The following is a 26,291-nucleotide window of genomic DNA, read 5'->3' as shown; positions in this document are numbered from 1 at the left end:
CCATCCCTGGGACAGCAGCCTCTCCTGCTCCTCACCGAACCCTGCGATCCCTGGGACTGTCCCCTAACCAAGCAGCCATGGCCAGAGGGAGCAGGGAGAGGGGCAGGCTGGCCGAGGGACCCGGTGTTGGACATGGGGTCTCATCTTGGAGAGGCCCCCAGAGGTGACTCAGGCAACGCTCCCAAGGTGGCTCAGCGTGGGCGCTAGGGACACTCCAGGGGGAGCCTGAGAGAGGAGGGGGAGGAGGAAGGCACAGAAATGACCTCGGGGAGGAGGCGAACAGCAGGAGTGAAGGCACAGAATAGACTGGGCAGGCGTGGCCACAGCTGGCCCCACATGGTGTTCAGGCGGGCAGCGGTGTGAGCACACAGCAGGCGGACGGAGGGCAGCAACGGGGTGGAGTGGCGGGCAGGCAGAGGGAGGGTGGAGGGAGACACAGCTCAGAGTGACAGTGGTCCGCATGTGCCCAGAGGATTGGGTGTAAATGGGAGAGCTGAGAACACGTGAGGAGCTTGGTACGACTCCTGGAACCATGAGTAGCCCTGGAAGTGTGTGCAAAGAAGGCTGATGCCACCAGAGCCTGGCTGTGTGCTTAGGGGCCTGTCCGGGGTGGAATAGTGTCCCACGTCTCCCCCCACCAAAATTTACACCCAACAGAGCCTCAGGATGTGACCTCATTCGGAACTAGTCTTCGCAGACTAGTTAGTTAAAATGAGGTCGTCCTGGACTGGGTGGGCCCTAAATGCCATACCAGTGTCTTTATAAGGAGGCCAGGAGGACACAGAGGCACACAGGGAGATGGCCATGGAGGACGGAGGCAGAGATGGGAGGGACGCAGCCACAAGCCAAGGACGCCCAGGAGTGCCAGCAGCTGCCCAAAGCTCAGGCGGTGGCTCCTCCCTCGGAGCCTCCAGAAGGGACCGCCCCGCTGACACCCTGATGCTGGACTTCCAGCCCCCAGGACTGTGAGAGAATAAATGCCTGTTGTCCGAAGGCGCCCAGTCTGTGGTGATCTATTACAGTCGCCCTCGGAAACGGGAAGCCCTATGAACGTGACCTTCTCGGCACCCGTCACTCTGCACTATGAGGGCCGGCCACTGTGCCTCCCCCACAGCAGGGGACCCTGGTGGGAAGGACCCAGGCCTTAGTCCTCTTGCTGGGCCTAGGGCCAAGCAGGTACTCAATGAATGCTCATAGATGGATGAGAAAAAAAGAGCAAAATTAAAATCATAAACCATCCAAGTGAAAAAGGACAATAGAGACCACCCGATCCAACCTTCCCATTTTACAGGTGGGAAAACGGAGGTCCAGCCAGGGCGAATGACTTGCCTGGGGGCCCACTGTTAGGCCCCCAGCCCAACCCTCCGCCCCGGGGGGGGGGGCTCCTCCGCCCACACGACGCTTACCATCAGCCACACAAGACTCACCATGGAGGCCCCGTGGCAGCCGCTGCACTTGTAGTGTCCCCGCCCGTGGCACTTGTGGCATTCCTGAGGGAGAAACACTTTCCTTGGATCCAGTTTCTCCGTCACCTGCCGTTTCGCCACCTCCACCCCCACCCCCGCCCCCATGTCACCAGCCCAAACAGAGGTGCAGCCATTCAGAGCCAGAGGGGGAAGACGGCCTTTCCCACTGGCCAGCATTCCCAGGGGCCTTGAATGCCAAGCCCAGGAGAGCCTCGGAGCCCAGCCGGGCCTGTCCTGGGTGCTGTGAAGGGGACTTGCTCTCCCAGCCCCACGTCCTAACTCACACCCAGGCTGAGCCGCAAAGGCCGGTGTCCTTCGCCCACTGCGTGGCTAAGGGGGCTCTGGGAACAGGAGCCGTAAAAATGGACAGCATTTTTGTGAACGGCAGCGAGCTAGCTACTGGACCTGAATCACTGGTCAAAAACACGGGACACTCCATTGAGCTCTCGGCGTCCTCCACCTCACAGCGCTAGGAAAACACACGGGGCAAATCGCAGGCCGGAATCCAGGCCCACAGTGGAGACAAGACAGGTAACAGCTGAGACACCACATGAAGGTCTCAGCCGTGCTCCTGTCATAGGTTAGGTGACCCTTGCTTTGTGGCATGATTAAGTTCCTATGAAACAGGATAGAACTTAAATCCTGACCCCCTACTAACTTCCACACGTTTTCACTTTATATGTTTTATTCAGCACTTCATCCCTTCATCCGTTCACTGTCAGGCCGAAGTGGGTGGGGCGGGGTAAACACTCAGAGGGTTCAGGAATGTGAATGCTCACTATTTAAAGCTGGAGACAGGTTTTGTAAATGGGACCGTTCGTTTGCTGTGTGAATAGACAGCCCAGAAACAAACCCGCAGCCTGGGTCTGGGGTTTCCTTTCTAGAAGGCTAACGCTTCGGGAAACCCACAGTCCCTGGAAAACCAGCTCGGGAGAAGCGGGTGTTATGACAATCGTGTTACCTTGACCAGTGACGAGTGAGGGACCTGGAACTTCCTGGTTTCCTCCTGGAACATCGGGGGAACCTGGACCTTGATGTCCCAGAGCTTGGGGGAGGTCCCTCTTCTCGGCCCGTCCACTACGTGGTCTGACACAGACACGATCGTTGTAAGAACAGCACACAGCGGCCAGGACAAGCTTTCATTTAGTCGCCAAATAGCACGAGCCTTCGCTTGGTGTCAGGCATAGGCTAGGCCCTGGCGCTACCAGGAAGGGTAGAGGCGGGTCCCCCTGGAGTTCGTCGTGAAGCACCCAAGCTTTGGGGTTGAAGAGTCTTGGGTTTGACTCCTGATTCTTCTACTTCCTAGCTGTGTAACACTAGACAAGTTACCTGACCTCTCTGACCTTCAGCTGTCTCATCTCTAAAATGGGGATAATTTTCCACTTACCACAGAGGACGGCAGTGACAATTACACAGACGGCATCTACGTGCTAGCACGGGGCCGGCACATGCTGGGGCGCAATGCACAGAGCTATCACCCCTATCGTCTCCTCCCCACCGGCTCCTTCCTCTTCTGTTCAAGGGGACGGACACAGCTACAACCCGAGGGTAAGCGCTCTGGCCAAGAATCACATAAGGGGCTCCGAGATCCCAGGAGACTGACTCATTCTGCTGGGGACCAAAGTGGCGGGAGAAGAAATGCTGAAAGGCTTCATAAAAGAGGCAACTTGTGAGCTGAGTCTTGAGGGATGAAACACAGTGGTCAGCAGAGAAAGCAGGCAGGGTGTGGGCTTCCCAGACAGAACCCCGCACCTTAGCGGGGTCGGCAGGAGAGGGGCTGGCTCAGTGAACGGGGACCTGGGGGGCAGCAGACGCCTGAGCACACATGCTGCCCGTGCCATCTCCCCCGTGGCAGCACCAGCCTTGGCCAAAGGCAAATGCAAGGCTTTCTCAGGACCTTCTGCTAACCGCTTTCTGGACAGCAAGCAGCTGCTAAGACCAGCGCGGGGAAGGGAGTCTCCGTGATGAAAGCCCTCCCTCTCATTTTACAGGGACGGGGAAACCGAGGCTCGAGCAGAGCATCTCATCAGGTTGTGCTAAGACTACCCCCTGCCAGACTCGCTCCCAATGACACTCATTGCAGACAACTCACTAGTGAAGGGTTGAAATGTCCATTCACTTATCCTGGATTCGCTGAAAGTCTCCAGCCGATACTGTGGAGAAAAAGACATCATGTCCACCCACACACTCCTGGCCCGTTAGGAAGACTGAGCATTGTGCAAAAAGTGGGGAAACCAGGGGTCCCACACCCCGCACGGGGGCTGCTCAGAGCAGGCTGCCAACAGCGACTTCTGTTTCAGCCGCCCCGGCACGTCTGCAGGGAGGTCAGTGGGCCCAGGAAATCTCCCCGACAGGCTCACAACGGGGTGATTTCAGTTCCCCATTTCTTTATACGAGGAATGTTCTATGAGGCAAGTTTTGGAGCAGCAACTGCCTCTGACAGATGGAGGCCCCTGGAACCCACTGCCCTGAGGGTCCCCTTCTGGAGGAACTGATCTGTCTGACGTCAAGATCCTCCTTGATCCTCGTCCACAGAATCACACACCGGAAAGGTATCGTGGACATCACCCGGCTCCTCCTTTCTCACGCGAGGAAACGGAGACCCAGAGAGGTCAGTGGACTTGCCCAAGGCCACACAGCTACGCAGAGGCCTCTCTCCCCAGATCCCTGCTCTAACCAGTCCCTGCCAGGCCGGCCCCTTACCCTGCACACGGCCCCCAGACTCGCCCCTTACCCGGCACAGCATCTGTTGCTTCATCTGCTGGATGACCAGGTCCCTGGCAGCTGAGCGGCCATAGCAGCATTTGGAGCTCACGAAGCTGAGGAGGGCTTCACGCGCCACCTCCTCTGTCACCACAGGGACTCTGCTGGGGACAGAGCAGAGAGGCAGGGGGTCCGGGGAGGGCCCTCACTGGCCCCAGGGGGGGAAAGCACGCAGGAGTCCCGCGATGGAGGTGTGTCAGCAAAGGGGTCCGTGGGAACCGATGCCCGGGTGGGACAAGGACAGTAACACTGAGTTAGCTGAAGTGTGAGCTCAGGAGTCGGTTGATAGAATCTCAGAAATAAAAATAAAAAAGATACTTAAAGATGAATTATGACATTTTGAGATGAGGGAATGGACAGCCAGAGAAGGCATCACAGCTAAGGAGGTGGGGCTCGTGAGTCCCTGCCCTCAGGAGCTTCGCCTCAGCCAGAGGAGCTGTGAGCCCCTTCACGGGAGGGTCACAGCCAGGAACCAGCCAGAAACAGCGCCCACAGCTCGTGACTCACCATGAGCTGGACCAGAGCGTGGCCAGGGGAAGGCAGACCCTCCTCGGCCTGCTCTCTGGACACCTCCCCCTCCTGCTGCAAAACTCTTTGCTGAGGCCCAGCTGCCAGGTCCCCTCCTCCAGAAGCCCTGCTGCCCAACCTCTCCTCCTTCCTCCCCGCTCACATCTTCATACGTGTCTCCACAGCAGCCCAGCTCCAGTGGTCGGCCCCTCTCATGCGCATTGCGCCTCCAGCCCCAGGCCCTGGCTGCCTGCGGGAGGCTGCAAGGCTTATGCCCCATGTCCTTCCATCCCCTCCCAACAGGGAGGAGAGGTGGCCGAGGGGAAGCACTCCAGGCTCCCCCCTCTCTGGGCACAAAGTTGGCCGTAACCTTGGAACTCTGCCCCAGTCCTCGCAAAACAAGGAGGGTGTGGGCCTCTCCAGGGAGCAGCTGGCTTTTCTGCAAAGGGCCAGAGAGTAAATATTTCAGGCTTTGTGGGCCATCTAGTCTGAGTTTCAACCACTCACCTCTGCTGTTGCAGTGGGAACGCAGCAAGTAAAACAGGAGAGGGCTGTGTTCTAATAAAACTCGATTCACAAAAACAGGCGGTGGGCTGGGTTTGGCCCCAGGGCCATAGTTTGCAACTATGGTTTTCAACTCTGGTTTGGTAGCCAAACAGCCTGCAGAGCACGGTAAGATACAGATTCCCAGGGCCCATCCCTGGATCCTGATGGACTGTTGGGGTTGAGATCTGTGGCCCCTGAGACCCCTCCCAGGGGGGCTCTTGGGGGCAAGGGTGATGGAGAGGTTCACCACCCGTGATCCTGTGTGATGGCTCTGGAAGGGTCACCAGGTCACACCTGCAGCTCACCTGTGTTCCAGGAAGGAGGACCAGCATGTTTGTTCCTGGGGTCTCCGCGGGGCCTCCAAAGGCGGGAAGAAGATCTGCTGTCCTGGAAGAGAGAGAGGAGTCAGGGCTCGCTCAAAGGAACAGACACCTGTGGTGAAAGCAGGAAAGACGGGCGAATGTGAGGGGGAGCAGATGAAGAAAAGAATGACGGGTCCCAGATCAGGATCATTCTGTCTTAAAGGGTCATGGTCATGGGATGCTCGTGGACACAGGGCTTATGCCCATGTCCTCGCATTCCCTCCCAACAGTGACAAGGGCCTTCCCAGGCCCCCAGAGGAAAGGGGAGCTATCCCAGCACTGGTCTGTCCCAGAGATGTCCCCCCAACCAGCAGAAGCCCCAGGAAGAGGGCGTAGGAACCAAGACCCCACAGACTTACCGCCTCCTTGAAAAAGGCAGTCATAGCTGGGCAGCCTCTCCAGGAGTTCGACTGGGGGCACCAGAGGGCTCTCGGCCTCGAAGCTGAGGTCGGCCACACCTGCAGAGAGATGGGTGGTCCCGAGCCTCAGGGAGGGAGGGGCAAGGGTGATGGAGAGGTTCACCACCTGTGATCCTGTGTGATGGCTCTGGAAGGGTCAGGGTTCCCAGTGACTTCACAGGAAGCCGACAAGTGAGGGCAGGCACCTTACTAAAAGCCTCACCTTAATCAAGCCTGGCTCACTCTGGCACCCTCAGGAGGCAGAACCCATCTGCAGGGTGAGAGGGATGCGTGGGGGCGGGGTGGCCGCAGCAGTAATAATAAGGATGGGAAAACCTAGAGAATGGCAGCTCCTGGTTGATGGCCACCTGCTCTGTGCGTCACCATGACGGGTGTTTCATAAACACTGTCATAGGCCACCACCCTGGAGACAGATACTGAGTTACAGATGGTCACACTTCCTTAAGGGCCCCCCCCCCCCCTCTTTGAAACATGGGTATATGTCTCCTCCCCTTGAACCTGGGCCAGTTCAAGACCAAAGGAGCACAAGGGAAGCGATGAAGTGACTGCAATGTCTACTTCTGGCCTCTAGGAGCATTCCCTCTTGAGCCCTGGGCTGTCATGTAAGAAATCAGACCATCCTACCAGTCAGACCACGTGGAGATGCCCTAAGAATAAATGGGGAGGGCCCAGCGGAGCCCAGCCTTCCAGCCACCCCAGCCAAGCCACCAGGCAAATGAGTGAAGCCATCTGGGACTGTCCAGGCCCGACCAAGCTGCCCACTAAATACCACTGAGTGACCTGTTTGGACTACATGGCTGTGTCACTCCCCACAACTCCCACCAACTCCTATGTTGAAACCCTAACTGCCCAGTGGAAGGGTATCTGCAGATGGGCCTATGGGAGGTGGTTACTTCTAGATGAGGTCATGAGGGCAGAGCCCCCATGATGGGACTAGTGTCCTTACAAAAAGAGAAAGAAATGAGGGTGTTCTCTGTCTGGCACATGAGCATTTAGAGAGAAGGCAGCTGTCTACAAGCCAGAAGTGAGTCCTCACCAGACGCCAGATCTGCCAGGACCTTGATCTTGGTCTTCCCAGCATCCAGAACTAAAAGGACTAAATGTTTGTTGTTTAAGCCCCCCGGTCAATGTGCTTGTTACACAGCTTCCCATGATGGACAGTCTTTGCTCTGGGACTCCCCACAGACATGGGCAAAGAGCCCTGAGCTGTCATGTAAGCTGGGCCCACACCATGTTCCGAGGCTCCTTCTGCTCATGCTCCTTCTTCCCACTCTCCTCTTACACGTCTGACCTGCCCTGAGGTCTGAAGGCTGTCCCTGCCTCCGTCTGCTCCCTCTCCCCTTTTCCCTTCACAGGTGTCCCCGAAGGACCTCTGGCACATCTAGTGCCATCTTGGTTGTGTGCTTGTTGCATGACCCCAAATGACAGACCACTCCCATCCTGTTCTACCAATGAGAACACAGAGGCTCAGAAAGGTGGTGACTCGCCCAAGATCACACAGCCAGTAGTGATGGAGCTGCATTAAGACCATGGTCCATTGGTCTCCAAAGCCCATGTTCTTTCCAAGCACTTTTACAAGGCAGAACCTATAGGAGAATCGCTCATTATAAATCTGCTGATTTTGCTTATATGTGGAATCTAAAGAACAAAATCAATAAACAAAATTGAAACAGACTCATAGACACAGAGAACAAACAATGGTTGCCAGAGAGCAGGGGATTTGGGGGACTGGATAACAAAGATGAGAGGGTAAGATGCACTAGCTGGAATTAAGCCCATTATGTAAGATTACTTAAAAGGGGAACTTATAATTCCCTGTACAAGCCCCTGTAATTCTCCTATCCTTCCAGTAAAGAAACCAAATGGAAAAGATGGGGTAGTTATTCCCAGACATCCTGTGATTCCAAATCCACATACTTTATTATCAACCATTCCTATGGACTGCCAATATTTTTCAGTAATAGATTTATGTAGTGCCTTTATCAGCATTCCAGTAGAAAAAGACAGTCAATATCTCTTTGCCTTATCCTGGGAAGATTGACAATTTACTTGGACTGTAATGCCCGAGCAATGCACAGAAAGTCCCACCTATTTCTTCCACATATTAAAAGCTGTTTAAATGATGTTAAATTTCCTAGAGATTCCACTCTAATCTAGTATGTGGGTGATTTACTTTTATGCTATAGGACATAAATTTACCTACTGCAGCAGCTAGCTGTGAAAGGACATAAGGTCTCAAAGGATAAGCTTCAACTTTGCTTACCTCAAGTAAAATACCTTGGCCATCTCATATCTAAAGATGGCTACTGATTAACCCTGAGAGACATAGAGGAGTCCTATCTTTCCCTCTTCCAAAAATAAGAAAGCAGCTTAGATGGACTTCTGGGTTGGACTGGATATTGTTGAAACTGGGTTCCAAACTTTTCATTAATAGCCCAGCCTCTATATGCCCTAGTGAAGTCAGATCAACCTGATCCAACCTAATGGAACTGCAAATGGAAATAAGCTAGAGGCTCTAAAGCAAGCATGTCAAACTCACGGCCCATGGGCCGCATGCCTCGTTTATTTTCCCCGTGTTAGTCTTTGAGTTTGACATGCTTGCTGTAAAGCAAGGATGAGGAATGTCCTGCCTGTGAGCCATATAAGGCCCAAGGAATCATTTGATATGGCTCTGCCAAGGCATTAGGGATGAGTTAATTAAATGTCTGACCAAATAGAGCAGGCTAATTTTTAAGTTGATAATTTTGTATGACCCAAGAACCCTATATAATAAAAGAGAAACATGCAAATTGACTGCACCTCCACTACAACCACAAGCCACGCCCACCAGCCAATCAGGAGCGAGTATGCAAATTAACTCAACCAAGATGGCGGCGGCCACGGAGCTGGAGCAAGCAGGAGGCTTGGTTTGCCCCTGGTGATGAAGGAAGCCAAGCTTCCCCGGCCCTGGCCTGCCCTGGCCTCTGCTCAAGGCTACAAAGTTTCAATTATAGAAGATAAATAAATCCCAGATACCTGCTTCCAGCCTATGCTTGGGTCGCAGGGGGGCATGACCGACCTGCAAACCACCACAGGCCCCTCGCCCAGGCCGCCCCACACCCCAAGGGAACCCCCACCCTGATCCAGACACCCTTCAGGGCAAACCAGCCAGCCCCCACCCATGCACCAGGCCTCTATCCTCCTATCTAATAAAAGAGTAATATGCAAATTGACTGTCACTCCAACACACAAGATGGCTGCCCCCATGTGGTCAAAGATGGCTGTCCTCATGTGGACACAAGATGGCTGCCACAAGATGGCCAGCAGGGGAGGGTAGTTGGGAAGAAACAGGCCTGCAAGGGAGGGCAGTTAGGGGTGAGCAGGCCTGCAGGGGAGGGCAGTTAGGGGTGACCAGGCTGGCAGGGGAGGGCAGTTAGGGGCAATTGGGCTGGCAGGGGAGCAGTTAGGCATCAATCAAGCTGGCAGGGGAGTGGTTAGGGAGTGATCAGGCTGGCAGGCAGAAGCGGTTAGGGGCAATCAGGAAGGCAGGCAGGTGAGCAGTTGGGAGCCAGCATTCCTGGATTGTGAGAGGGATGTCCGACTGCCCGTTTAGGAGGGATCAGGCCTAAACGGGCAGTTGGACATCCCTTCAGGGATCCCAGATTGGAGAGGGTGCAGGCTGGGCTGAGGAATATCCCCCTCCCCTGTGCACGAATTTCATGCACCGGGCCTCTAGTGATGTTATAAATATCCAAATGGCTCTTGGCAGAAAAAACGTTCCCCACCCCTGCTCTAAAGGAAGTACTGTCTAAAGCTCCTGCTCTGGGACATCCAAGTTATAAACCTCCCTTCTTCCTTTTCACACATGAAAGTAAAGGAAATGCCTTACGAGTTCTAACTCAGAAACATGGAGCTCATCATAGACCTATAGGATATTACAGTCAGCAACTAGACTGAGTAGCAAAAGGGCTCCCTCCCTGTATGAGGGTGATCCCTACTACAGCCATGTTCTATAAACAGACAGAAGAGACGGTCATGGGCTCTCCTTTAACTATTTATGTTCCTCGTTCTGTTGAATCTTTGCTGAACTCTCATCACACTCAACACTTCTCTATCAGTTGACTGGCTTCTTATGAAATGCTCCTGCTCTCTGCACCTAATCTTACTTTAACTCAGTGTAATCATCTTAATTCTGCAGCTTTATTACCCTCTTTACAGGATGAAAATACCTACAGTTGTGTTTTGCTTACTTACACCTTCTTGCTCCTAGGAATGATTTACAAGAAACTCCTAATGACAATGCTGACTTAATTTGGTTCACAGATAGATCTTATCTGAAGGATGAACAGGGACATTTCCGAGTTGGATATGCAATAACTTTCACAGTGGATATAATTGAAAGTTCTTATCTACCTGAAATAAGATCTGTCCAGCAAGCCGAATTAACTGCTCTAACTTGGGCTTGTCAATTGGCCAAAGATCAAGCAGCCGATATTGACACTGATAGTCGCTATGCATTTGATGTAGCTCAGGACTCTGGAATGTTATGGAAGCAGTGAGGCTTCTTAACCTCCTCAGGAAAGCCCATAAAAATGGAAAGTGGGTGGAGGGGCGTTCATGGGAGTGGGGACATCTGTAATACTTTCAACAACAAAGGTACATTTTTTAAAAATGGAAAACTGGTTGCGGAATTTATAGATGCCATTCAGCAACCAAAACAATTGGCAATTATCAAAACCCCAGGGCATTCTAAAGCTACCACCATGAGCAAAAGGAAATCATTCCACTGGTGCTGCAACTTAGCAGGCAGCATTGAACAGTCAAGTTATCCAGGCCCCAGAATGTTCCTTGCTTTCTATTAAATCAATAAAAGATTATCTTTTCCACTATCAACAGATAGCTACAGAGGAAGAAAAGGGAACATGGCAACAAAAAGGGGGAACCTTTGACCCAGAAAGACAGATATGGCTTGGACCCAATCAGAAACCTATTTTACCTATAGGGGCCCAACTCCCTATACTTCAGCATGTACATGAGCTAACACATGGGGGTCCTGAAAAGATTATCCCAGGGAGGAAACAATATTACTGAAATCCTTCTCCTGCTGTAGCTCATAATGTGTACAGCAGATGTTCTCTGTCCAAAATAACCCAGGAAAACCACTCCAGGGATCCCAAGGACATTTCCCACTTCCTTTGGGTCCATCTGAAGTATGGTAATTGGATTTTATCCAAATGCCACCATTTCAGGGATACAAATATATATTTGTTATGATTTGTATGTTTTCTCACTGGGCTGAGGCCTTCCCTTGCAGGAGAGCAACAGCCTTAAAAGTTGGTAAATTGTTATTAGGAAATATAATTCCCAATTGGGGAATTCCCTCTGAATTACATAGTGACCAAGGGACTCAGTTCACAGAACAAATAAAATCATCTGTAACATTTGGCCTATACCACAGCATTTTCATTATGTCTATCACCGCCAGTCTTCAGGACTTGTGGAATGTACCAATGGTACAATCAAAATTCAACTAGCCAAATTTCAGAAGCCTTTCATCATCCCTGACAAAGACTTTTCAAGGATGAGAAGCCGACCACAGAGGCAGACAGCTACCACAAGATGTCAAGTAGGCCTGAATGCTCACAAATAGACACTGTTCAAACCTTGTTCTTATATCACCTAATTGTTATTGATTAATGTACATAAAATGATTTTTATATTGTTATTATCCTCCTTATTGTTTCCTAGTGGAAACAATATCTGTCTCCCTAGACCCTTTCCCTTATTAGACATGAAAAATTTAACTTGGGTACCTGCTAATCTTTCCTACCTACTAGACAATGATATTCTGATTATCAGTTATGATAATGAAGTTAACACTTTGTTGGCCACACACAGGTCTTCTCCTATAAATATAAGCATTGGTACATTTTTTCTGGATATATCTATTATAAAGGACCCAACTTGGGCAAATACCTCCAAGAATACCTCCCTGATAATTCCCCTGGTAGAATTATATATGGATCTAATCTATCGGTATTGTATACCTATAGGAATGGATGATGAAAAGCTAAGAAAAACACTTGGATGTGATGGAAAAAAGCTTTCAGTGACCTGCCCTGTCATAGAATATCTTGTCCTTAGACTCACCAGCCATGCTTTTGTTGCTGGATGTCCATGAAATCAGAAAAAAATCAATAGGTCCCCATTTCAAAAATTATGAGGATTACTTGGTAGGTAAATATGTCTGTAACTACTCTTGGATGCTTGTGGGAAGCTCAATGGAATACTCAAACTCTAGCTCATTTTGGAGTTACCTTACCCACTTAACTATAGCATGGGAAACTCAACATTTTGGGGTCCAGTCAGTATACCCCAACTGCTCCCAATCCATAGTTACCCAATGGCAACAACATTCCTGGTGGATCCAACAACATTGGCCCTCTAAAGGAAATAAAAGGGGAATACTTGGAGGAATAGGAGCTGGCCTTGGTATTCTGGGACAAGCTGAACTTGCAGCTAATGAAGAACGTCATTCATTAGAAAAATACTCTACCTAAAATAGGTCATATGGAGGGAATGCTGTTTCAAGAAGAAGGAAAAGGGTGGGAAGCAGCATGGAAAGGACAATAAAGCCTTAGCTCCATGGATAGGACAGACTATAAAAACTCATGCACAAACCCAACAATGAGAACATGCCTATATCCTAACTCAACAAAACCTATTGTCTATGCCAATGCAAATGGAATCTGAAGTAGCTATGAAACAATGGCCAACAATAATGGGTACAGAAGCCCAGCCAGACACATATGAGACTCATACAGTTCTTCTGGATTTTGGAAAACTTTGGATGGGAAATGCGATCTACTTGGGTATATCTTAAAAACCCAGGCACCTCAGATCCTAAGCTTAAATTCTCAGGAGTTCAACTGGCTGGCATAGGGACCATCTTCAATAACACTAGAATACTCCCAATGAGAAGTAGATGGGCCATATTAAAAAAAAAAAATAATGGGAACCTATCTCACAATCTGATTGTGAAAATTAAAAAGGTGAATGGTTATGCCCCCAATCTATGTGGAATACTGGATTCACCCAGTCCCGGCCTACTGTATCTGCCCCAACAAATAATAATATATGGCATATGGGAAAGGGGCATTTTTGTTGGGAAGGGTTAGAAAATACTAAGCGATTTCTATTGTAATAACACCCAGTTTACATTAAATACTACTGGAATATGGTATAATACTGAAATTATAGGCTATATAACTTTGCCTGAGGTTAATAAAACCTATGATAATATTGATACTGAAAATCCAATGTATTGGGAAATTGAACTTAATCCTCCCCATGAAGTCATTTCTATGGAGACTAACCAATCAGAAGAAAAATTAGAGCTTTTAGATGATGAAATAGTAAAGAGTCTTAATTCATCTGGCCAAACAAATCATAAGGTACAAGTGACAGTGAATGAAGGAGGAAAACATAATTAGCTTAATAAAAAATTATGATAATACATGTAAAGGATTTTTTGGTTGGCTGAGATGCCTGTACCCCTCAGACTCTTCCTGGTCTAGTATTAGACATTTTCTGTTCCTAATCAGTGTTACTGGTTTAATACTGTTGCTTTTGTTTCCTGGTATGTAAATGTTATACTAGATGCAGAAAAACAAAACTTAAGCAGAAAAAAAGATTCAGATCATAGTAGCTAAAATATTAGAAATGATCCAGAATATTTTTTAACAAGGACATATAGGATCTGACTGCCTCCCGTTCACCTGCCTTTTTATTTTGAATAATAATAATAATTCGACCTTGAATGACATCTAAGGTTATGGCCCATTCCCAATGGTCCACCCTATTCAGCAAGACAAATGCTGACACTGAGACATCCTAGGGATGAGCCTTCCTAGCACCTTGGGATCTCATTATCCAATCAAAAGGCTGGTCATCAATGAATCCTTTAGATTGATTTATGACCAAAAGGGGGACATGTGGTCAAAAAGGGGGCACATACTATACCTGACAAGCTCTGGGGAGGCCTGTGTGGTGGCCTTGCAAACTCAGAGACCTAAAATAACCTCAAAGTATAGTCTGAAATTAAAACTTTATAAACTAAAACCAGTTTATGGTTGGCAGTTATGTCCTAGGCTAGGGCAAAGGTCAATCTTTACCTAAATTGAGCCTATTGTCTTTTTGCATCTATGATATCTTTGGAATATCAAAGTAATTTTCCTTTTTCCAGACCCCTCAAAGAAAGCTCAGGCACCGCTCTGCAGAAACCACAAATCCCCTCATTGTTATCAAATTAATAGTTGACTGTTAACTATCCTGCACCCACCTAAGTAAAAGAAGTACATGTCTATCATTTTACTTCTTATCCAATCCCAGTGGTTTTCCCCACTGTCTCCCACCTCCCTAATCTATCACCATTGGATTTCATGTAACCCACTTACATATCCTCTTTTGACTGTAATGTATCAACCATTCTCTCTGGAGCATTATCTCAATCTGTTGATATTTTGCTTCCCAGCAATTGTGACAGTTTGGCTCAAATAAACTCACAAAAGTTATTCACAAGTCTGAATTTTTCTCTATGAGGGTCTAGCCTGCATGACTAGCAACATGTGGGGGGCGGGGGGGGGGTTAGGGCAGGGGGGGAGGAGAGAAGGTCAGCAGAAAGTCCGAACCGCATGACCAGTGACATGAAAGATCAGGGGGTCTAAACCGCATGACCACTGAATGATATGCTAGGAAAGGCCACCCTGGGGGCGAGGCCCTTGTTTTCCCAGTTTTGCCCATTGCTAGGCACCCAGGGCTTTCCGTCCTGGTGACCTTCTGTACCTGGCCCATCATCCCTGTTCTGCCCATGTCTTTCTAATTGCCTACCACATAACCCCTATGCTATAAACTCTAAACTAATGCAAAATAACATGGAATTAAGAACATTTGAAAAACCTCATCTTGATCTATCAGACTATGACATAGAGACACATGGCCTGAGCCTCCAAGCAGGAAAGCATAATATAAGAACTGGTCCCTGGAAACTCAGAACTCATGAAGCACCTCCCCACACACTTGTTGCTCCACCCCACCCTCCACTGGAGATCTGGAAGGCAGAACTTCTAACTCCACTCGACATGAGGAGTCTGTGGCTCAGAGATTAGTCCAGAATCCTAGGGTGCACAGTGGTGGAGTGAGAGCAGGGTAGAGGCTCCAGTTGATCCAGTGTCACCCCTCAAACCTGTTCCCTGAAGCCCCCTGCTGAGGGACCAGAATTCCTCCACTCTCTTCCTAGCTGTCCAGCTAATCACAGGAAGTTGGCCCTAGAGGGTGAACTGATAAAAATGGTCAGTGGACGGTGATTCTCTGCGTTAAGTCCCTGGAGCACACTCAGGTCAAACTTCCAGCTGATCCACCTGCCACCCAGGCCTGCCTTTCTTTTTTCTTTCTTTCTTTTCTTTCTTTTCTTTCTTTCTTCTTTCTTCCTTTCCTTCCTTCCTTCCTTTCTTTCTTTCTTTCTTTCTTTCTTTCTTTTTCTTTCTTTCCTCTTTCTTTCTCTTTCTTTCTTTCTTTCTTTTTCTTCTTTCCTTCCTTCCTTCCTTTCTTCCTTTCTTTCTTCCTTCCTTCCTTCCTTCCTTCCTTCCTTCCTTCCTTCCTTCCTTCCTTTCTCCTTCCTTCCTTCCTTCCTTCCTTCCTTCCTTCCTTCCTTCCTTCCTTCCTGGCAGCTCTTTAAAGCCTATAGCTCTTGACCTCCACAAACTAAAACTGTCCTTTTGAGTTTAATAAAAAACAGAGGCCAGAAGAATAAGTAGATCTTGTTCTAAATTGGAGCAGCCTCGTTTGTCTGGAAGTGGAGGTGGAGGTGGTGAGAAAGCCTGAAATGCTGAAACACATGACCAGTGAACAGCCCCGTTCTACTCCTCCCCCCAAATTAGAAAGGTCTTTGTCCTCAAACACATATGCATCTGTATGTGTAACCCACTTACATTTCCTCTTTTGACTGTAATGTATCTCCTTGCAGGAAACTTACAAAGAAGCTGAAACAGAAGGATGTTTGCAGATGTAGAGAGGGCCTTTTTTGCAGGGAAACATCTGTAAACAAATGAAACAGGTGAGAGGCCAGGATGGATGTGGGTGTGGTGCAAAGTGCCATCGTCCCAAAGCTTCATACGGAGGCCTGCCCATGGGTACTGATGTCCCTGATGTGACAATATGGAATTATTTATACCTTGGTTCCCTATATTTTGTTTCTAATGTGTTTATTAGCATCCTGAGCTATTTTAGCCACCAGAGACCCAGGGACCCACAAACATTTCCTATAAATAGGCAGGTGGTAAGTATTGTAGACTTTGTGGGCCAAGTGGTCTTTCTCAATCACCCACCTCCGTTATTGTGGCCTAAAAGCAGCCGCAGAGGCTACACAATTGAATGAGAGTGGCTTTGTTCCAATAAAGCTTTGCAAAAACAGGCCGTGGGTCAGATTTGGCCCTTGAGCCGTATTTTGCCCACCCACCCTGACCTAAACAGTCACCTGTGAGGATGGGTTTGAGGGGAAGGTGGAGGCTGGAATTTGAACTTTCTGGGACCAGGGCCCGTGCACGTCCATCGCGGTTCCAGTTATCCGAAGTGAAGATGAAGGTCAGGGTTGGACTGAGGCCAGGGTGACCGGACTCGGAATCCCTGAGTCTCGGTGGTAGGAACCTGGGCCCTGATCCCCTGGAGCTGAGCCATGTAATACATGAGCCTGTGCCAGCCACACACCCGTGCAGAACTCAACTCTGCAGGTGTGAAACCGAGTGGACGCTAGTGCCCATCTAATGAGAATGCGAACGCAGCCCTGAGCCTGGCATTAATAAATGCTCAGTCAATGCCATGGACCTGAGAAGGCCAGGTCTTCCTCTCTCTTTGTGTTCCTTTAAGCCAGGGAACAGTGGAAATGTCAAGCATGGAAAGAAAGCAGTGGCCGCCACCCACCCAGAAGTCTCGGGTCAGCTAGGGCATCAATACTGTCCTTCACGAGGAGACAGGGAAATGCCGTGTGGCTGCTATGTCCTGCTGCAAACCAAACAAAGGGGCAGGAAGAGGGGAAGAATGAGAGGTGGGAAAGCCAGAGCTCCATCCATCACGGGGAGCCACCCTGACCTCCCAGGGCAGTCATCAATCGTCAGCGCTAAATTAATCTCACCATTATGTTATGGACAAAAATAAAGGACTCCAGGCTGAACTACGGGCGGATGCGTCATTTCCTGTGCAGATCTCATCGGGCACAACAGGAACGCGGACGTCACAGGGCATTGTGTGACACCCAGCGTAGGGCACCCCAGAGGGGGCCATCGGGCCCTTCACTGTCTCCATGGTGCGGGGGCTGAGTCCCAGGGCAGCTGTCCAGCTGGGCCGCCCCACCCTTACACACGCATTGTGGCCTCTGCCCCCCCAGGGGATGGCGCAGGCATGATCTCTTTTGCGCTTCACAACAACCACTGTTTTCCCCAGTCTGCAACAGAACAAGATGAGGCTCAGAGATGTGATTTGGGACGATGAGCTCAGAGATTCACAGCAGACACAGAAGCAGTACTTAGAACTCAGGTCCTGACTCCAAGCCCCAACGCCCTTCCCACTTAGCTGAACGCCCTATCGCTCCATGGAATGGCATCAAGCAGCTGCAGAGAAAGCTTGGCAAAGTGTTACCAAGACAGCGTTTCTGCTCACCAGCCTCCAGCTGCTTTCTGTTCGTACAAAGAGGAATTTTCCTTGCAGAGAAAGGAATAATTCATGGATAGCCTCTTAAGTGCTCTTTTAAACTGCCAACCCCCTTATGTCAGAAGGATAAACAGAGCCCATGTCTTCTGCCCAATTCCAGATTCATCACCTCACAAGCCCTGAAATCATGCCACTTCTCTTCTCAAACGGCTCCCCGCTGCTGTCTTGCTTTAGCTTGTTTTATACACTATCTCCTTCAGCAGGTCTGAGAGCCCCTTTTAGACAGGGAACCCCCCTTCCCTGCTTCTTGCATACCGTTGATGGACATATATGTCTCATGATTTAAATTATACTTAAGATGCTGCAAGAGAGAGTCAAGTGGTCAAATTCACAGAGACAGAAAGAAGGATGGTGTTTTCCAGGGGTGGGTGGGAAGAATGGGGCGTTCTCATTTGATGGGGACAGTTTCAGTTGGGAAAATGAAAACATTCTGGAGATGGATGGAGGTGATGGTTGCATAACAATGTGAAGGCGCTGAAGGCCACTGAGCTGCACACTTAGAAATGGTTAAGATGGCAAATGTTATGTTACATGTATTTTACTACAATTTAGAATAAAATAAAAGAGAAAGATAAGGAGGTTCAGGTGATTATAAGATAAAGAAAAGAAAGAAATCCTGTTTTGTCTAAAAGAACAAGCAGCCCTGGCCGGTGTGGCTCAGTTGGTTGGGTGTCATCCCATGCACCAGGAGGTTGCTGGTTTGATTCCTGGTCAGGACACATGCACGGGTTGCGGGCTCCATTCCTGGTGGGGGGCGTGCAGGAGGCAGCCGATCCATGTTGCACTTTCACATTGATATTTTTCTCTCTCTCTCTCCCTTCCTCTCTGAAAATCAATAAACTATTCTTTTAAAAAAGAACAAACAAACAAATAATTGGTTACACTAATTAAAGGCCTTCATAGCAAGATCAGAAAGCTGACCAGGCCATGCCCTCTCTTACACACTGCAGTGGCTCACTTCTACCCGCAGCTGATGTCCAGGCTCCTGAACCTGTCAGATAAGGCCCTGCATTACATGTGGGGAGAAAAGGTTCTCTCTGCTCACATGATGACGAGAAACTCTTCCTATGCTGTCCAGAGCAGGGTGAGAGGAGGGAAGACAGCTCCCTGAGGAGCGGGAAGGGGTAGGAATGCAGAACAGAACAGAAAGGGGGAGTGAGAGAGACAAGCCTGCTTGAGGCTTGAGAGAGAAGTGTAGGAGCTTTGGGGTGGGGAACATTGAGAAAATGTTATGTGAGTGAGACCGACATCAAGAGAAAAGGGGAAAGAAGACCTGGAAGGAGTTTCCCTGGAGTTAGTAGCCCCTCTGTGCCAGGGAAGAATACAGCAAACGCCACCACACAGCTCCACTAAGTGAGATGGAAAACCCATGCGCTGTGGAAGGTGCCATCACGCCCAGAGAGGCCCTCGTGAGGGCCGGGCTTTCTAAGAGCTGCCTGTCCCTTCTAGAGGGGGCCTGTCACTTCACGACACTGAGGCTTGCATACATCCTCACACATACACTGTGCCATTTCTCCCAGCCCTTGCTCTGGCTGCTTCTGCCCATGACACCCCATCACCTGGTTCAGCTGAACTCGTCCCAGATCTCCCCTCCTGCAAAGCCGGCTGGGTGGGGTTCTCCTGCTCTGTGATCTCAGAACTCCACTGCCTTCAAGAGAATCCACTCCCTATCATTGCTTTTGCTGAATGGCTTTGTAAGAATGACTAGAGGCCCAGTGCATGAAATTTGTGCACAGGTAGGGTCCCTAGGCCTGGCAGTGATCAGGGTCGATCAGGCTCCCCACCTACCCGCCTCCCCACCTCCTCCTTCCCTCGTTCCCTCAGCCCCCTGCCACCGCAGCTGGTCATCTGCCATGTTCTGCGCTGCCCCCTGGTGGTCAGTGCACATCATAGTGAATGAGCAAACTCCCGGTCTCCTAATCAAACTCCCAAGGGGACACTATGCATATTAGCCTTTTATATATATACTAATGGCCTGGTGCATGAAGTTCGTGTGTGGGGGGGGGGGGCGGCAGGGAGAGTTGTCCCTCAGCCCGGCCTGCACCCTCTCCAATCTGGGACCCCTCGGGGGATGTCCGACTGCCGGTTTAGGTCCAACCCACAGGGATCAGACCTAAACCGGCAGTCGGACATCCCTCTTGCAATCTGGGACCGCTGGCTGCTAACCGCTCACCTGCCTGCTGGCCTGATCAACCCCAACTGCCCCCCCTTCCAGCCTGATCACCCCTAACTGTCCACCCCTACCAGACTGATTGCTCCCAACTGCCCCCACTGCTGGCCTGCTTGCCTCCAACTGCCCTCCCCTGCCGGCCTGATCACCCCTAACCACCTCTGCCTTGGCCCCACCACCATGGCTTTGCCCAGAAGAACATCCAGAAGGTCTCCCAAAAGGTCTCCCGGTCTAATTAGCATATTACCCTTTTATTAGTATAGACTAGGGCCTTGCGCACTAATCTGTGCATGAGTAGCTCATTGCCTCTTGCCTCAGCTGGCCGCCCGCCCATCGCCACTTGTAGATTGTGTCCCGCCCTCCACCACTCGGAGCCCTCCGCCGCTCATAACCCTCCACCGCTCGTAGCTCGCTGCCCCGTCCACCCGCTGTTTGGTTGTTATGGTGTGCTGGCATTAGGGCCGCTTGCTTTTTATATTTATAGATGGATTACTTGTAAAATACCTGCTTGGGGTCTGCCTCCCCTACTAGGCTTTGAACATCTTGAAGGTAGATCAGTGTTTTATTCATCCTTGTTGCCCCAGCCATAAGCACAGCACAAAGCAGCTAGCCTGCTGTATAGTCTTAGAGGAAAAATCACTTCACTCACTTAGGGCCTTGATACCTTTCCCTAAACCAGGGCTCAGGGAGGAGGGTCGCTGAGAGGAGAAGATAGCGCAGTGGACAAGAGAGATCTGCAAACAAATTTGGGAGAGTTCTTGGGCTCCTCTCTAAGCTATGATATGACGTCATTAAAGGGGTTATTTCTTACTCCCCAAAGGGGACAGTATCTTTCCACTAGTAGTTTCCAGACCCACAATTGCTTTCCAAAGATAAGGCAGCCCTCAGGAAAGAGCGGAGGGGCCCCGAGAGGCCAGGGCCAGCCTGGCAGGGAAGGCCCGCATCCCTGGAGGCTGTGCCTCCATCCTAAGGGACATGTGGGAAACGCCAAGGCCCAAGGTCAGTGACCAAGGCTCTTGGCAGCTGGGCCCCTGCCCAGAAGTCCAGCATCCCTTCCCACCCAGGGACCGTGACAGCTTCAGATCCAATCTCCAGCTCAGAGCAAGGCGAGGGGCACTCTGTGAACAAACCTTCGGGGACCAGAGCTGGTCCAGATGCCAGTCCCATCTCTTCAGTGCTGAGTCACTAATGGCAATAGTTTTGTGGCCTCAGATCATTGCCCCCACCTCCCTAGGGACCAGTGTCCAGGAGTGAGGAGGTGCCACTGAGGTCCTACACTCCTGGACAGGGCAGCGTCCTCCTCAAGTTACCAGGGGCTGCAGTTAAGAGTCCATCGAACTTAAAGAGGCTCTGACCTACCATTTCTGGAAGGGGTGTCAGTCTGCAATGAAAGAAGTTACATTACAAAAGATAGGGTTTTTAGAATAAGGGAGGAGATAGTTCCTCTTCAGTTCTGAGCGAGGACGTCTCCCTCTAAGAGAAGAATGATTAAAAACATATTATGTCTGAGACCACTGAAGAAACAGGAGAAGAAAAGACTCTCAAGAGTTCTTGTTTCAAACACAGGACGGACAGGTTCTGAGGAGCTTTGGGGGGCAGAAAAAAAACCAAAGGGCAGAAGCTCCAGGGAAAGAGATATCAACTCAATGTAAGAAAACTTTTGACAGGGTAGGAGGGGCAGCTGCCCACCACCGAAGGAGCTCCTGTCAGTGGGGGGGATGCTGCCTCCAGCTGGCGATGCTGTCGGAGGCATCCCAGCATCCGACAGTGGAGGTGCTAAACAGCCTTCAAGGTGGCGTCCACGTGGGTGCCACATCCCACAATGTCCCCGTCTGTGCTACCTTTGGTCCCAAAGTGTGTCATCGGAGGAGGATATTCTCTTGCTGAAGCTGCCCACATGTCAGACTCAAAAACTCAGGGACAGCACTTCAGTGACTGGGCAAGGCCACCCAACTGGACCAAGTGGGCAGCCGTCTCTCACCTGAGACGGGACATTTAAATTATGGAAGTCCTGCAGTAATCAGTAAGTCTGAAACCTGGAGAAAATTTTACTTAGTTCCAGAGTGCGTCAACTCAGTTCCTGAAGCGTTTTCTGGGCAGCCCCACGCCTTGCAGTAGGCCCTACGTGCTGCCCTGAGCTTTGACTGGGTTAGGAATCCGCACAGGGGGCGACCCTATGACAGAATGGAGTCTCTCGGACGTTTTGGAACGTTAAGGGAGCTAAAACGTTCGCCTTACTCTCACCTAGCTTACTAAAAGGGTGACGCCAAAACAGAAACATCACAGGTGATAACATCTCGCCTTAATGACAGTTTAGTTTTGAAGCTCTGGAGGGTAAAATCTGATAATTTTCTAGAGTCAATATTTACTTCATGCCTGCTCTAGACTGAGTGATGTTTTAGGCACTGTACAGCCAATTAATCCTTGATTAAATCTGCAAGATGACACCATAGAGATTAAGTGACTTAAACAAAATCTCCCAGCACAAATGGGCCCAGCTTGCATTTGAATTGAGATCTGACTTAGCCCATTTCTACTAACAGAAACTCCCAATATAAATGGAAAGACTGCTAATGAGCAGCGCTTTGACGAGGAAAGACTGCATTTGAATGTTAGTAGGAGCTTATTAGAATAAGGCTAAAAACACACAATTTCCAACATATCAGATTAGGTCCTCCTCAAACACATGCTAAAATATCTCCATACAGCTTCCACTTCAATATGAAAAATTTAAATTGAGCTCTAAGAATAGCATGAGTTTATTTTATATTGCACTTCGGCTCTGAAGCTTAGCGCTTTGAGATAACAACAGAGACAACAGAGAGTGTTGGACCCTCGAAGGACCTTTGAGGTCCCCGAGTTCAGTAACTGTGAAAATGGACTAGTGTCCCAGGTCTCGCTGGGATTCAGATGAAGTCTGTGGACTCCCACCTCCAAAAAAAAAGCACATTCACACACCATTTTCCCAACCCTTCATGTCTTCAAATGAAGAACTCCTCACCCAATCTCCCTTCATGGGCAAGAAAATTGCAGCTCAGAGAGTTTAAATGACTGGCCCACGATCACACAGCCAGTTCACAGCAGAGTCGGGATTGAACCCTAGCCTCCCAGTTCCCAATCTGATACTGTACAGCATTCCTCATTCCAATTCAGGATCAAAAATTTTTTAAACATAGCACGTGTTTTCCTAAAATACCATTTTTTTCATCGTCTCTTTAAATAGTCCTTCTATTCCACCGTATTTCTGTCCCAGTAATGACAGGAAGGGGTCACCCAGGCTGTTTCGGGAGCTAGAGGGAGACCATGACATTTTTAAATTAACCTCATCTAAGAGCTGAGCCCAGCTGTGATTGAAATAAGACTCCTGACAGTCACACTTACATTTGGCTCTGGAGGAGGGCGACTGTCGACAGAGAAAGGAAGGATAAGCCTGTAAGACTTGGATGTATTAAGTCATTAGGGAGAAAAGTTCTCCTCTTGGGTTTTACCATCCTTCTCCACCGCCCAGGGGCCCTTGCGGACACCGGCCTGCAGGCTGGGAATGGGCTCTGCACACAGGAGGAAGGAGGGAGGGAGGGAGGGAAGGAGAAGGAGGGAAGGATGCCCTCCGCAGGGCAGACACAGAGCCTGAGGCAGCACTGGGGCCCGGTGCCCACTACAGAGGTGTGCGCCCGCACCCGCCCAGCTGTACTTACTGTCCTCATCACTCAGATCCCTGTCCATGGTCCAGATGTCCAGCCAAAGAGGTTTCTGCCCTTCCAGTGGCTTGGCCGCCAGCATCTGAGGGACTACTCTCCCGGACGGGCGGCCCATTGTTGCCTGATTTGAATACAACAGAGGGAAACATTGGAGGGGAAGCACCGAGCCCATCAGAGTATCCGCTCTGGACGCACTGACAGGGTTCCTGGAGCTCCTACTCACCAGGCTTTCTACGTGCCAGCCTCTTGCTGGGCACCTCTAGTCGCCTGTGTCCTCACCACCCAGGAGGTGGGCACTTTTAGGGTGCCCGTTTATCTGAACTGAATCCAAACCTCATGCGCCTGACTCAAGCCAGAGCCCTTGACTCCTGTGCTGCATTGCACAGTAGGAGGCGGGCTCTGAGTGTCGGGGTGGGGGATGCAGAAAAGTGTAATAACCATGAGGGGGGTATCTCCCCAAGGGGAGAGAAGAGATGGAGGGGCCTCTCAGGTCTTGAGCGTCACATCGTCTCACTGGGGAAGAAGCGAGGACACAGCACATTGTGGGCACAGCCAGCTCCCGACCCAGGCTACATGGGCCACTGCTGTCACCACGAGTCCCCTGGGGAACATCTGTGGCACTTTTCAAGGTCTCTTCCAAGCCTTTTGCTTGGCGCCTGGCACTCCTTCAAGCCCTTGGAAGCTCGCCCTCTCCTGCAGATGAGTCTAAGCAATGGACACCTGGGCCCGGGTCACCTGGTGGCAGAGGTGAAAGCGTGTGTGCTGGCTCCCCCGCCCCCTGTGCTGCATCCTTGGCAATGACCCCTGGCCCCTGGGCCTGGGGCTCTCTGGCCAAGGAAGCCTTGCTCCGCAGGGCAAGGCGATGCGCATGCCAGTCCTCCGGGAGCACCGGCAGCTGCGCTCACCCGGGAAGCACTGATTAATCTGTCACGGCCGCACCAGGCAGAGACGGCTCCGAGGTGCGCCTCACAGCGCCTTCAGTCTCTCCACTGCCTTCACCTCATCACTCACTGCCCACCCGGCAGGGTGCTGGTGACAGCCACGAAGGCTGCAGCAATATTTGACAAATGCTTCTTATATCCTCTCAGACGGCCCAATGCCCACACATAGGTTTTTATCGTTGGTAAGAGCACTGGATTTCTTAAACTGGAGAGTTATGTAAGTGTCATTATTGTATATGCATGAGAAAGACCAAGATCCTGAGGAATGAATTTGTCTTTTGATACCTATATACATTAAGCAATGATTTTAAGCCCTTGTAGAACTGTCTCCATGGGAACAGGATGTTTGTGGCTGGCTGTGTATATATTTCACTCTAAACATAATATGTGTGTGTGTATGTCTGTGTACATATGTGTGTGTGTTTAAGCTAAAACATTACAGATAGGTGGGTAGATAGATAGATGACAGAAAGATAGATAGATGATTGATAGATAGATCGACCACCTGTGGCTTAACTAAAACAATATATCACTATTACATCTTGAATACTTTTAAGCAGCAATATATACTTGCCTAAAACCCTCCATGGCATTTGAAAAACAATCATAGAAAATCAGTAAAAATGACAAACAGAAGGAACAGAATGTTAAATAGAGCTGAGTATCAAAGGGACCAGAAATCTTGAGGTTGCAAGATGCAGACAATCATGAGTTGTATCTCAGGAACCAGGGAGTGTAGATCAAAAGGAGGGACAGCCCCTTGCTAAACACTAGTACAGGCAGTCCTCAGGTATGTCAGACTCGAGGTATGTCATTTCCTGGTTACGTCGCCATCTCCCATTTATTTATTAAAAAAAAAGTTCCATCATTTCGATGTATGTGCTTTATGTTTTTTATTATTTATTTACCACAAGTAAAAGTCAGGAATTATCTTTCTTTTAATTTTTTTTTCACTATTTCACTTCATTACTGCTGTGTGTGTGCTCCATGTGAGTGACGCAGAAGCTTATGTAGGTGGGTTCCGACTTACGGCGAAAATCGCGTTACATCGCGCTGTAGGAATGGATCTCTGACGTAACCCGAGGACCTACTGTAATGGGTTAGTTAGATGACATAGTAATGGGTTAGTAAATATCTCTTTAAATGCATGGGAGGTGGACAAACCAACTAATCTTGCTTAGGCATTGAGACAGGAGTGCTGTCTGCGGCAGCTTGAGTGACTCGGGGAAAATAATGTGCCCGTCACCAGCCAGTATTCAGGGTGTCAGGAGCGAGCATCACTAATCCTAGGACCCAGGCCTGTCTGAGGCAAATTCTGGTTCCCACCTCCCACTAGTGTCAAAGGAGCTTGGGGTGTGGGAAGGGAGGCCCCACTGTGTGCCAGGCACTTCACCTTCATCTGTATCACTGCTGTTGATATAAAAAAAAGTGGGCTGTTCTTCCCGAACTGGTCCTCAGTGGTCCACGGACATGATCCTTCACAGCATCCTCATGTCCTGCACATGACAAGTGCTCCTGAAACATCTGCTCAATGAAGGCAGCTGCTAAGAGCTGACTCTACCCATTTGTTGCTGTCTGAGAACCTACAGAGTCTATGTAACCTCTGAGTTTGGTCTCTGAGCCTAGAGGCTGTGTCTGAGTTGCGGGACACATGTGAGGGTCAAGTGCGGCTCTGGA

At 49.9% G+C, this 26,291-nt stretch overlaps 1 protein-coding gene across 1 annotated transcript in view; it reads right to left on the bottom strand.

Annotated features, from left to right (window-relative positions):
- SSUH2 (ssu-2 homolog) overlaps positions 1 to 23,788 on the bottom strand; it is a 31,210-nt gene extending 7,422 nt beyond the window's left edge. Inside the window, exons 1-8 of the mRNA XM_054708153.1 lie at positions 23,671 to 23,788; positions 23,464 to 23,523; positions 6,004 to 6,102; positions 5,588 to 5,669; positions 4,201 to 4,333; positions 3,559 to 3,619; positions 2,428 to 2,552; positions 1,428 to 1,490 (exon numbers count right to left, since the gene is read on the bottom strand). Coding sequence (XP_054564128.1) covers positions 1,428 to 1,490; positions 2,428 to 2,552; positions 3,559 to 3,619; positions 4,201 to 4,333; positions 5,588 to 5,669; positions 6,004 to 6,102; positions 23,464 to 23,523; positions 23,671 to 23,788 — 741 coding nt within the window. The remainder of the gene's footprint in view (positions 1 to 1,427; positions 1,491 to 2,427; positions 2,553 to 3,558; positions 3,620 to 4,200; positions 4,334 to 5,587; positions 5,670 to 6,003; positions 6,103 to 23,463; positions 23,524 to 23,670) is intronic.
- Positions 23,789 to 26,291: the final 2,503 nt, after the last annotated feature.

The sequence above is a fragment of the Eptesicus fuscus genome, chromosome 18, assembly GCF_027574615.1.
Source record: "Eptesicus fuscus isolate TK198812 chromosome 18, DD_ASM_mEF_20220401, whole genome shotgun sequence".
Lineage (NCBI taxonomy): Eukaryota > Metazoa > Chordata > Mammalia > Chiroptera > Vespertilionidae > Eptesicus > Eptesicus fuscus.
This window is presented reverse-complemented; position numbering and strand designations above follow the sequence as displayed.